At 35.1% G+C, this 14048-nt stretch overlaps 1 protein-coding gene across 1 annotated transcript; it reads right to left on the bottom strand.

Annotated features, from left to right (window-relative positions):
- Window positions 1-5808: 5808 nt before the first annotated feature.
- LOC126972121 (uncharacterized) lies at window positions 5809-10971 on the bottom strand. The gene is made up of 4 exons (XM_050818712.1): window positions 10784-10971; window positions 9701-9891; window positions 7187-7300; window positions 5809-5986 (listed from the first exon to the last, which is right to left on the bottom strand). The coding sequence occupies exons 1-4, from the start codon at window positions 10896-10898 to the stop codon at window positions 5852-5854; spliced, it is 555 nt and encodes a 184-aa protein (XP_050674669.1). The 5' UTR covers window positions 10899-10971; the 3' UTR covers window positions 5809-5851.
- Between the last annotated feature and the right edge of the window lie 3077 nt (window positions 10972-14048).

Genomic DNA, 14048 nt, shown 5'->3' with positions numbered 1-14048 from the left:
CTAAACGCGTCAATATCAAAATATTGCCATTGAATTCTTTGTATTATTAAAAGTATAGTGGACACGTTATAAAAATATGATCTTATGATTTCTTTCAAAAAAATATTTTTTTTTCTAAAAAAAAATTTCTGAGAATAATGTTCCCGTTGAATGCTAAACAAAAATGGCCGCCAATAGCTAAAGCCAAATAAATACTTATATATATTGTCTTCAAAAGCGTTGCGCTTTATTTTATGGCTTAGAACCAAGAGCAATTAATATAATAAAATAATATACCCGCTTAAAAATTCTTTCTGGTGTTTTTGTCTAAGGATACGTAGATATTGGCAGTTTTTTGGAGGCTGTCTTACCGTGTCCACGGGGACACGGTAGCATAGGACCATAGAAACGGTTGCCATGTCAGCATGTGCACTAGAGCGTATGGGAGCTCATTGGCCTGTATAAATACCACTGGACAGGCTGTTCCATATGTTTGACAGCAATTTTTTTTGCCTATTTGAAGCGCCACTCGCGAGAGTACAGAGAACTAATTTTGATATATAATACAAATGCCTGCGAGAGAAACGTATAATACTCTGAAGTATTTTTGTATTTTGAATAAATTTCGTTCGTTTTCCTTATTATTTATACTTCTAGAATAAATGTAATAAAGTACACAATTCTTTTTTTTGAATCGATTCCCGCCATCTATCGATGTTTGCTGAGGTTGTCATCACTAGTTTTAGTACCGCAGACTCTCGCTACATGGCCAACAGCGCCAAAATGGCGAATATCAAACAGGCACAAAATCACTTTGACAGCCGCCAGTCCAGTGGTATATAGTAGAGTTCAGTGGAGGAGCTTATTAAGATCTTAAAAATATAGGAACTTTGGCTATTCCAAAAAAACCCATAAAATCAATGCTAAATTTTATATTAATTTAAATTTATCGCGTTCCAAACAAAAGCCTTAGCGTCATATTGAATAACGTCTCTGGGATACAAAGAAATAATTAAAATTCAAGGATCTTAAGTGATTTGCATACATTAAGATTCGTTTTTTAAGATGTTTCTGAGAACAGCATCAAAGAGATCACATAGCAAGATGAAACCGTTTCAGATAAGCGCGTAATGAGCCCCTTTGACGAACGGTATAGTTGCTATATCCAACAATGTATAATGAGTTTGATCTTGGAAAGAATTGCTGTATTTTCAGAGATGTAGAAATGTTGAATTATTAATCTCCAATGGCAGAACTAACCACTGTATAGATATAATTTGAGTCAATAGATAAAATAATCTAAAATGGCGTTGCTTATCATTCTTTCTCACTCACACCATATTGCTATCTGTACTCACGCGCAGTACTGCGGGAAAATAAATCACTACACCACTATATATTATATAAACAAGCTGTGCCCGCGTCTTCATCCGCTTGGATGTGTTCACGCTGTAGTGAACGTTGTAGAAGGTGTGATTTCAGAAAAGACTTTTTGCCAAGGAACTTTTGCACATTGAAAGAGCCTTCGATGAAACAATTCTTCACTGCTACATTCTTCCACCGCGACCCGCCCTCGCCTCTCGCCTCCTCACGACTCAAGCACATCTCACCTATAAGTATGTATGTAGTTACAAACTTATCTTGGCTGACACCGACTCCAAAAATTACAATGATCGTAACTAGAATTAGTTTAATTAATTAGATTGTATAAAAATCCATGTACACAAATAAAAGAAGCCCTACAAAATCCTTACGAAAACAATGAATTCAAGCTCTAAATTTTTTAATTAAATTGATGCATTCAATATAAGATTTATAATTATAAGCAATGACGTTCTATAGAACGTTGTTTATAAGATTTATTTTTTATGTTCTCTTATGAAATATTTGAGACTTAAAATGCTTTTTTAATTCGATCACGATTCATAATATATTATTTGATGCATCACCTTACAAAATAATTTGTTTTGTAAGCATATTACAACAGGCTCGTCTATGTAACGTTAGTTCGGGAGAAGTCAAAGTCAATCTACTTGCACAAATAAATGTTTTAAAACAAAATTTATGAACGATGCGGGACTCGAACCCGCAACCACTCCGTTCCGTGCGAGTGCTCTTCCAACTGAGCCAACCGTTCGAGTGAAGTAGGTATCTTTTATAAAATCTTGTATGCTTTGTTGAACTCTCAGGTTGTGGCTTCATCTACATGATCTACTTTACAGTTGATAACCTGGTCAACCCCAATATTTGCATATTAGGAAATTGACTTGAGATGTCGCTTTTGCAAATCTAAACAAACTGTTATGTTTTTAATGTGCCAACCCTTACTTCTGGGATTAATTACACAAATAAAATTTGAAAACAAAATTTATGAATGCTACGTGATATGAACCCACAAACTCTCGCGTTCCGTGCAAGGGCTCTTCCAACTGAGCCAACCGTTCGAGTGACGTATCGTTGATAAATTTTGTAAGCTTTGTTCAACTGTCAAGTTGTGCCTGCAATCTACTTTCCTTCATCCTCTATACATGAACAAACCTCTAAGTCTATGAATAATAAATAAAGTTACTGAACCAACAGTGATGTATAGAGAGTTCTAGCCATTTATGGAACCGATACGGTATCGATTTCATATACGGGATCCGAGTCAGTGAATCGATTTTTCCATGTAATTATATCGTTGTTCCTCGCTTGAAATAGTACATTACGATACAAATGCGCAAAGAAGGCCGTTCAGGATGACCTACGTGCGCACGAGAATCGTATATTTTTTAATGCTCAAAAAGTGGCGTATAGCAGGGACGTATAGCGTTCGGGATGTGGTCTATTACATACTCGTGCTTTTTCTTTACATTTTCCGAACTCGTGCGTTCTCTTTCCCAACTGTCAAAATAATGTCGACTTGTTCCGACTGTCAACCCTCACTTTCGGCTGCGCCTCGCCTCGGGTAGACATTTGTCGGAACTCTTTGCAATGACAGGCCTCCCGCACTCGTGATGAAATATACTATTTCCTTACCTGCGCAAAGTTCGACCACTACAATTATTTTCAAACATTCCCGCACGCTCTTGTCAACGTGTGGAAAAGTAGTACTTTGCGAACGCAAATGCATGCGCAAAATCGAACTTTGCGCACGATAATTGGAAAATTATTATATTTTATGTTCATTTTCGAACCATTTTTCCACCCAATTGTAGAACAGTAATTGACTCTCACCACGGGGTCCGCTTTTCCATACTCGGCCGCCACGTACCAATGTGTTTTGGGATTTTTAATTCATATTCTTTTTGCTGTTAATAGTGAATTTCATAATTATAACACTAGAAATAAGGTATTGCTTGTAACTAATTCTAGTAGGCTTCATAAGATACATAATAGCTTTATGGGTAAATGTACACTTTTATAATAAAGTTCCAGCCACTGTTCAGGCTATATCTGTAAATAAATTCAAAAGTTTTATTAAAAAATGGCTATGTCTTAAATCCTACTACTCCACAGCTGAATAACTGAGTGATTCGACAGCCTGGGACTAGATTATGATTAATTTATAGCAATAGCAATGGCAGTACAATATTGTATATTTCATTAAAAAGAGCGCATAAAAAGAAAGCTGGGAGAGTTTCTTGCGCCGCTTCTCCTCTCTCAGAGCGCTATTTTTTTCCGAAGCGGTAGCAGTATCTAGTATATTAGAAATGACATCAAAAAGAATTGTAAAGGAATAAATTTTGAGAAAATAAATACCTTTTATCCCTTTTTTAAGCTTTTATATTTGTTGATTAGCAGCAGCAGCTCTTAGTATTTTGAATATTAATCCACAGGCACACATTGACAAAGCCAAATTGAACACACGTTAACATTAACCGTCAGGTCCTCTATACGTTAGTATATTCAAAGTCTATGGATGTAGGTAACATCTGCAATATCAACTTTTTACAACTTGGTTTCCCGATGAGTCCAAGAAGGTCAACTAGTATTAGGCAAATGATTGAAAGTATCACTATACCGCACTGTATGTAGATACCTTGCACTTTGAATCGTATGAAGTAATTTCTTTACACATAAAAATAAAATAATTTTAAATGGATTTAAACGAGTGTTTATTTTTATACTTATAATTATTATATTTAACACGACGTCAGGCTGTCCGACTGAAAGCGATAATAGAAATGTAACTTTGACGCAAAAACATGTATACAGTTACGATTACACGACGTGTTTTAATTTTTAACTTTATGGACCGCATTAGAAAAAGCTGTAATTTAATAATTGGAACGAAGTTCCTTACGGCAGGCTTGGAGGGGATAGGGATTTTGCTGCGCGACCGAAATGAAAAAAATGTCATAGTAAAACCGTAAGAAAGAAACCGTGGAAAAAAGTGCGTGGAAAAGTGCGTGGAATAAAACCGTTAAATGAGACGTGCGCAGGCGCGACCAATAGTTTCAGCAATAGAATTTGATGACGAGACTGATTAATAAGAATTACTTATAATAATAATATTAATAATAATAATAAACTTTTTTTGTAATTATTTTTATTTCTATTTTTTTATTTCTATGTAATTTTATGTTGTCAAACAAAAATAAAGAGACATATTTTGTTATTTTAGTTGATAATTTGAATTACGATGTTTTTTTATTTTTAGTAATTTATTATTTCCTAAAATACTGAATTTCCTAAATACTTTCTTGTACTTAAATAAAATCTAATCAGCAAAATTTAAGAGAAAAATTAAGAAAACCTACATAAAATTGAGCACGATTTTTTTTGCAATTTGTGTCGATTCTACATTAGCCGAAGGAACTTCGTTCCTACCTAGTGTCCCACGACACCACATTTGTTTTTAATTCTCTCTATGACTGTTGTAAATATGATATTTGTGACGTGTGACAATTTATTTATATTATATATGTGACATAATATATTTTTTTTAATAATGTAAGAACTGAAATTAAATTAAACATCATTGAATTGTATTAGACTATATTAATTTTCTAATTTTTATTTCTATAATTTAATTATTTTCTTTTTAATTGTAATTATGACATAATATATTAATTTTTTCTTTTTATCTGTAATTTAATTAAAATCAAAGTATAATGTAATTTAAGATTGTTTGTAGATTTATGGGTAAAATGCCTGAAAATAAATGATTTATTTATTATTATTTATTTATTTAATATTTTTAAAAGTATTTTACTTAACTTTTCTATAGTCAAGGAGGAAATCAACACTGATATTGTCGTCAGCAACAAATAATTCAATGCGTCTAGTCTAATGCGACAGTGGCAAACTTCTTAAAATTCAAATTCAAATATTTTTATTCAAAATAGGATTTAAAATCACTTATTGAACGTCAAAAACTACCACCCATTCAAAAGAGACTGCCTCAGACCTGAGAAGAATGGGCGCAAGAAACTCAGCGGGCTTTTTTTTTTAAATATAAAATTATTACTATTAGTATTCCATCTATTGAGCATGCATCCTTAGTATTCAATTCTATTCAGCATGCGTCTTATAATATCTTCATGTCATTTGTGTCTTCTTTCATCAGTTCCAGGGGGTTTTAACGATGCCCTATACAAGAAAAGACCGAAAGAAGAAGAAAGATTGTTGGATATTGAAAAACACTGAAAGAATTCTCATGCGTTCTCTAGCAATCTTCAAAGGATCGCTCTAAAAATGTCATAAAAATGTATTCTACCGTTTTGAATGCCATAAGGAACAGATGAAATGTCGTTTTTTATATACCAAAAACAAAACCACTTGGAAAAAGCGTCGAAACTTAATAAAATTTCGAAATATATATGATATATGAAAACACATTTGCAGTAAATTATATAATTTTTATTAATATTTAACATAAAAAACCCATTTAAAACAGTCCTATTTCTTCAACTCTTGAAAACAATTTGGCCTTCATCTTGAGAACTCCCAGTATCCAATCAGGTGACAGACGTATAAAACGAACATCGTGGTCCCGATAGTGACCTTCGATTCGAAATGTCATCTGAAAACGCAAAATCAAAAATCTTAGTTTTTGGTAAAATAAGGCATAACTTGTAACAAATCAGGTAACCTTAGAGTAATTAATTGAATGATGATGAAGATTGGTCTCCTCTTCGCTCTAACTAGATACCGTACTACCTTAGAACAATAGCTTTCTTATTACGGCAACTATTAGATACTTGTATGCGTGGCATCTTGATACTCAATGGCATCTTTCAAATTTTTTTACATTAAAATTGATAAAATACAAAATACTCACTGATGATATGTGATCCCAATGTCTTATTTCTTGTAGCAGGTATAATTATTTTTAGAAAAGTTTTACTATGCAACCCTATGCACGTCAACGTCACACATTGTTCAAGACTGGCTCGAGTACGCCCACGGGCGTACTATTAGTTGCCGTACTTTGCGACTACACCTGCGTTATCTAGTTGGAGGGCAGCGGAGACCAATCCTTAATCGCAGCAGGTAACGTTTATTGCTAGATTTTGCACACTAGCTCTTAATTTTTATTTTATCTGGTGTTCGAAAGAGATGGCTTCAATAGACCGCCCATTGTGTAGATACCATTTTTGACACAATCTTAAGATCTTTCTAATTTTCTATATATTATCTTTACAACTTATCAATGATTGATAAATAATATTACTGCTTATATTACTGCTACGTAATATAACTATTATATATCTTTTATTGTGGTGGCGGGTGGTGGGTAACCACCAAAAATACTGGAATAGGTCCAGTAATTATTGTGTGGTAAAATGATTAAAAAATCATTAAACAATTTGTTATTTTTTTAAAGTGATAACCCCCATTTCTGGAATTACATACACAAATTACATTTGAAAACAAAAATTTATGAACGATGCGGGACTCAAATCCGCGAAATCTCGCGTTCCATTCTATCTTCCACCGAGCAAACCGTTCGAGTGACGTTAAGATCATAAATCCACAACCTGAGAGTTGAAGATATGTCACGATTTATGAACTTTACGTCACTGTAACGGTTCGCTCAGTGGAAGAGCGCTCGCACGGAACGTGAGTAGACAATTTGTTATTTTTTAAAGTGATAACCCCCTCACTTCGGGGATTAATTACACAAATTAAATTTAAAATCAAAATTTATTAACTCGCACGGAACGCGAAAGATCGCGGGTTCGAGTCTCGCATCGCAAGAAACAATCCTGAAGTAACTCACCAAAGGCGTTGGTCTTGTTTGATGCGGTTCGATAAGTTTGTCTTCCACTCTGAAGAATACGGAGGCAGTTTCCTGAGGTATCGGGTAAGCTGCCGTCGGTTGACTAAATACTGCCTATAACAATAGTTCAAAGTTGAGTCTAGTATGAATTTTAACATTACTGTACTAAACTATTTGGAAAAACCAGAAAAGCTTGACTAAAAACTTACAAAATCGAGAGAGTGACGCGTTCATTTGAAATCATACACACACACACACATCAAATCACACAAAATCGCGATACAAAAGTAACTGTTGATCGTAGATGGGTGAAAATTTGAAGTTGTTGACTCATAATCAAACAAATTTGAAAAAAATTGTCAAAAAAATTAAAAAAAAAAAATTCGTATGTAATATGTATTAATAACCCTTAACATTTAGGGGAATGAAAAATAGATGTTGTCCGATTCTCAGACCTACCCAATATGCACTCAAAATTTCATGAGAATCGGTCAAGCCGTTTCGGAGGAGTTCAAAGTTTGACACCATGACACGAGAATTTTATATATTAGATATCTCTATTCATAATATTTTAATATAACATGATAAACGCTTAGATATCTTGTACAGTTGAGTTTGTACACTTCAAAAATACATCCCACTCTGCCTACATCCATCTCAGTGGGCGTTGAAAGAAATGAATTGGGTAATTTTTACGCACCTTTTTATAAGACGAGATGAGCAGGACATCTATTTTTCATCCCCCTAAATGTTAAGGGTGGTCCACACGAAATTTTTATTTTTTATTTTTTTGACATTTTTTTTAAATTTACGACCCATCTACGATCAACAGTTACTTTTGTATCGCGATTTTAATATCGGCAATACAACGTTTGCTGGGTCAGCTAGTAAAGATATAATAATACAGGTCTTATGCAAACCTTTAATATTAATTAAATACTACCTATTGATAAGGTTTTAACCGGTGCCTGCCCGCATGGGTTGTTTTGTTCTAGACGAAGCTATCCCGCTCAAAGTCACGCGTGGCGAATGTAGGTACTTTCCTGCTTTTACATTTGGCTTGGCACCGACTTCAAACCTATCAAAAGGTAGTATTTTAATAATCTTAAAGGTATTAAGATTGCATAAGAGGTGTATTTAAATAACTTTATAACTAAATATTTATTAACTTATTTTTTAACTTTTTAGTGTCTGTTATAGGTTGTTCTGTAATTTACAGTAGGATTTTTCTAGATTACATCAGGTAAACTATAAGATTTGTTTGCTTTTTACTGTCATAAGTAATTTGAATAGATTTTTTTAAAGTAAATAAATCTACGAAAAGTGCCCGCGCGCCTTTAGCAATTAGATCCCAAGAAAAGGGAACGAAAAGAAGGAATCGACGCCGAAAAAATGTTGTTCGAAACTCTATTTCACCTTCTTGTGAGACACTGAAATATCGTTCACGATAGACTTTCACGATAGAGTTCAGACCTTCTTCAGAAGGTTTGTTAGCTATGATTGACAGGTAGGCTAAGACTCACTTATCGGGACACGGGTTAATACATAATCTTAATATATATAAATAACGTGACACGTTGTTTGTCCGCGATGGACTCCTAAACTAATGAACGGTTTTAAATAGGGATTACATCATGGAGTGCAGTTAGGTCCAACTTGAGAGATAGGATACTTTTTATTTCGATTTGGGACCCATAATTATTTTTATTTTCAATATTTAGTTTGTATGGACATATTTTCTGTGAGAGAATTTACTGACGCACGGTTGACAGTTCTGCTGTGAAACAATTTCATTATAACAACAAGGAGCATACGTTAAGAAAAAATTCTAGATGTTATGAAAAATTATTGACAAATTCATAAAAAACAATATTTTGTTTATTATTATGTACAGAACAACGTCTGTAGGGTCAGCTAGTAATAATATATAATTAACCTACATGAAAACTCCAAAAAAAGGCGTACAGAAACTATAATTAGGTATATCATCCACGTAAGCAATTTAAATTAATAATCATAAAAAATGTTCATAAAATATAAAGTACTGGGGCACACCATGTCAAATTTTTATGGGACTAACGGCCGTTTTCAATAATCTGTCTATCCTTAGTTAAACTTACTAGAGGTAGACAAATCTATCCTTTTACGCTTACTTACATTTCAATAACCTATTGACAGATAGCATTGGACTATAACTATATTGGACATATCTATGGATAGATAAGATCTTATCATTGAACGGTGCAGCAATAGTACAAGTAGTAACAGCAATGTATCCGTAAGTCAAACTATAGATAGGTTATTGAAAACGGCCGTTAATGGCAACGATTCCGCATCAAGCTAAAGTAGAATCAACATGATTCTCGGATCGAATCTCGAATCGGATCATAAATCTCAGCGTAAGCATACATAAAAAAAATACCGATTGAATTGAGAACCTCCTTCTTTTTGAAGTCGGTTATGAAACATGTTTTTGTAATAGTCTCATGGAAGCTCATTATATTTGATACCCACCTCAAAATAATAATACTTCGACGTCTCATCCTGCGATTTTCCCTTATAATTAAGCGTATATAGAAGAGTTTCAGTCAGTAACCAGTTCTTCTCTATCGCATTCATGATAAGCATTTCACTATTTTTGATGAGAGGACATTTGAGTGTTGAGCTGCCAATCTTAGCACGAGGTGAGAGGAAGTCACGGCTTTCTGAAATTTAAGATTTTGAGAAAGCATTTATGTCATTGATATAAATATTGTATTGCACAAAAACGTAACAGTGATTATTCTAAATTAGATCTATTTTATTTGTCTATATTGAAGCTAAAATCTGAAATAAGAAAAATGCACAGAATAAAATAGACAAACACACGCACGCACACACTCACCCAACACATACAGACACACAACACAACACAGCACAGGAACAATTTGACCCTCTATTGTAATTTTAAATATTATACTATCCACTTTAACAAATGAATATTATAAATGTTTTTATAATTAATCCAACTGTAGGTATTATTACCAAATAAAAAAGTGTGTGTTTACTTATGTATGCACGCAAGAAGTTATACTTCCTTGGCATAACAAAGCAAATATCCTAAAAATTATTTATTCCTCGTGCTAACCTACGTTTGACTTTGATAATTAATTATTTAAATAACGATTACGGCTGTACGGGCTTGAACCCTTTGCCTATCCTAATAATGGACGAAAAAAACCAAAAAAAGAAATAACGAATGTCGCAAACGTCAGAAAATCTTAGGAACCAACTTCACCCTGTTAGTTAGAGTGATAGGCGCGCATCTTAAAATTACACTCCCATCATTTTTTCATAACGCGCCTAAAGAAGTATATCTTCAATAAAGAAAAACTCCAAGTAACGTGCAAATTCAAGTACATTAGACTAAAGATGAGATCATTACTTTATAACATAATCCTATCCAGCGCTTTAAAGAGCGCGGAAACGAAGTCAATCGTGAAGATTGTCTTGCCAGGCGGATTACACTCAGCTTCTTGGAAGAAACCATAATCCTTAATCTTTGTTAAACAAAATTGTTTGTCAAAAAAACTAAAAAAGTAAAATTAAAGTACTAACTCGCGAGTTCTTTGAGCGTTTGTCTAATACCTAGCAGTTCTTTGGCTCGATTGATTACAGACACAACAGTATCCACTGCCTCCTCTTCGTATGACTTTATCTCCGGTAAATTCATTTTTGATTCAGTTTTAAACTTAGTTTAAAATTTTATTTTAGTTGTAAAATTTCTATTAAATGTTTACTGATGACTGTCATCATTGATACAATACTTTTTTTTTTAAATAAGTCAATTGTAATTTATGATTTATATAAAACCTTCTTTGATGCCCCAATGATGTGTGAATAAGGGTGAATCGTATTTGTGCAAACAGCTCTTAAATAACCGCTTTAGAATGGATATAGTATGTTCCCCTTAAGAGATAGATATATGCCATCACGGACTTTTCTCTAGACCTATATAAGATAGACAATTCCTCCATACATCATTTTGTTATATCTCAATGGGTTTTAGACAGCGTTTTAGTATTTTTTATGGAATAGGAGGACAAACGAGCGTACGGGTCACCTGGTGGATCACTGCCGCCCACATTCTCTTGCAATACCAGAGGAGTCACAGGAGCGTTTCCTGCCGTTAAGGAGGGTGTACGCGCTTTTTTTGATGGTACCCATGTCGTATCGTCCCGAAACACCGCACAAGGAACTCATTCCACAGTTTTATAGTACGTAGAAGAAAGCTCCTTGAAAATCGCACTGTGGAGGACCGCCACACATCCAGATGGTGGGGATGATAACTTGTGGCGTGTCGTGCGAAGGTGGAATCGGCCGCAGGAATCAGGTTAAACAGCTCTTCGGAACACTACCCGTGATAAATGCAGTAGAAGACGCACAATGAACCGAGACGTCTCTACGCAACGCCAAGTAATCCAGCCGTTCTCAGAGCACTGGGTCCTCGACAATTTGGCTGCTCTGCGTTGCACGCGGTTACCCAGTAACTGGAAAGCTCCTCGCCGATTTTGACAACGTGCTTCGATTTCGCGCATAAAGAATCTGGAGGCAGGGATATATTTCCTCTTTAGAACTTTACAGTTCGGATCCTTTGAGCCCAGCGCCGTAACCCAAGTTTGATACACTAGTATTTTGCAGTCAGATGCTGCTTTGTCTGACGCATCGAAGCAGGGCTGTGATGTACCACCGATCGGTACTACAGAGCTTGGTATAAGCATATCCATGCCCTATAGTATAACATCGGCTACTGCAACGGCGCAGGCACTGAGATCATCCGAAGGGAAACAAACCTTGCCCCAATGCAAAAAAGGAACGCATTCTATCCCAATCTGTAGTAGTGCTAAAAGCATGAGAGTTCACAAATAAGTATTTGAGGTATTACTACAGAAGAATCATTGCTTTAATTTGCCGACATGACATTAGGTACTTATTCTATCAAATCAAATAGAAATTGACACATTATTATTCTGTACTTACTAAATCATATTTTCTACGGTTATAAATAATATGTAAACATCTAGCATAATAATTTTGAGCATAATAAAGAACGGGAATTAGTAATGATTTAATATCTTCTATATCAGCTAAAATTTTATTACTAGTATGCTATGTATATAAGTGTTGAAGACATTGCAAAGTGGTTTTATAAGAACAATTTGTTATGTTTCTCATATTTTAAAATGGCCTGTGTTTCTTTCAAAAAGCCAGAAAGTGCGTTTAGATGTAATAGAATACATTCATTACACTGTATGTCCTTTAAAGATAACGTTAGCACTTCATCTAGTTCTACTGTTGAGCTGAAGCAGAGCCATTTCCAAAGAGAAACGCAAAGAAATCAGCTACCACAAGCCCATCGCCCTTCAATGCTCCACACCTTGAAGCAGTCAAAGGTAAGCTCTTGTTTGTATTCTAGAAGATATCTCGAAATGTAATTTAAGAACTTAATATATTCTGTAAGTAGAATGGCAATAAAATTTTTTGTAAGTATGTTGTAGTTAGTAATTCCATTATAACTCATAATAATATACGCATTTACATTTACAATTACCAGTGGCCCCTTTGCACAGGTACCATAACGGCGCCTATTTCTGCCGTGAAGCAGTAAAGTGTAAGCACTACTGTGTTTCGTATCCGCTCAGTATTTTTGGGTTTTACAAGAATCCTGAGTGGTACTGCATTATAATGGGCAAGGAGTATCAATTACCATCAGCCGAACGTGCTGCTCGTCTCGTCTCTTATTTTCATAAAAAAATCTAATTACAATCCAAATAAAACCGATGTTTATATTTATTTCTTAGAATATAATTGAAACTCTTTATAACCTACCCGTTTGAGCGCGATACTCAAAGCTGATAAAGTAGCGAGCAGAAGCTAGAATACTATATAACTACTAACTAGATACATCAATAGCCGAGTACTGACTGAGCAAGCAATCTCCCGAGGAAGCGTCGCACGTTTGCCACGGGAATCCGCCTTTGACTCAAGACTGTCGGGCGCGGCAAGGCCGAGCCACGGACAGGCTGAGCCTGAGCATCGAGCTCTCAGCTTAACGTGGAGTCGGACAGAGACCGCGCGTGCCCGCAGGTTATATCGTAAATATAAATACATAAAATTTGTTGGGAAAGCTATACCAACCACTGCTTTAATTTTAATTCTTCGACTTGTACAAAAACGAATTACAGGCTGCCCAGAGCAAGAAGAGTTGTGGAGAACGCCGTTAGAATTTTAAGGCCTGTGTTCAGAATATTGACGAAACCCTTACTATCAGAACCAGAGAAACGATCCCATCGTTTCTTCAAACAAGCACGGCTAAACACAACCGTCTTGAGTACGCGCGGCAAAGCTTCGGGCGCGGCACACAGTAGTAGCACGTACATTTGCCTCGGACTTGGCACGTCTTGAACGACCGACGATTTGCCTCGCGCGGCTGGCCGCTCAGGCAGTAAGCAGCTAATGAAACATTCGAAGGCACTCCAATGTGAAATGAGTCACAAGGTGAAAGGCATTGTTAGCAACTAGGAGATATATACGTGTACTGTGACCTATGTTACATAAAGGTACTTACAGACTGATCTAGATAGTTGTTGAGTCTATAATATACACTTCTCACTATTATTATAAGTTTAAAAGTTACTCGTCAGCGTGTTACTCTTTTATGAACTGATTTGATAGCAGCATGGGCCTAGTCTAGGCTTTGAATGGAAATTTAAATGATACATTAGCAGCAATTTTTCCATATAAACGTTCTCGCCTGTTTTCCCTTTGATTTTCTTATGATTTGTAGTCGGAGCTGCAGTTGTTCTTAAGGCACTGACTTTTG

This window comes from Leptidea sinapis, chromosome 25 (genome assembly GCF_905404315.1).
Source record: "Leptidea sinapis chromosome 25, ilLepSina1.1, whole genome shotgun sequence".
Lineage (NCBI taxonomy): Eukaryota > Metazoa > Arthropoda > Insecta > Lepidoptera > Pieridae > Leptidea > Leptidea sinapis.
Note: the sequence above shows the minus strand (reverse complement) of the source record. Positions and strands in the feature narration are given on the sequence as shown.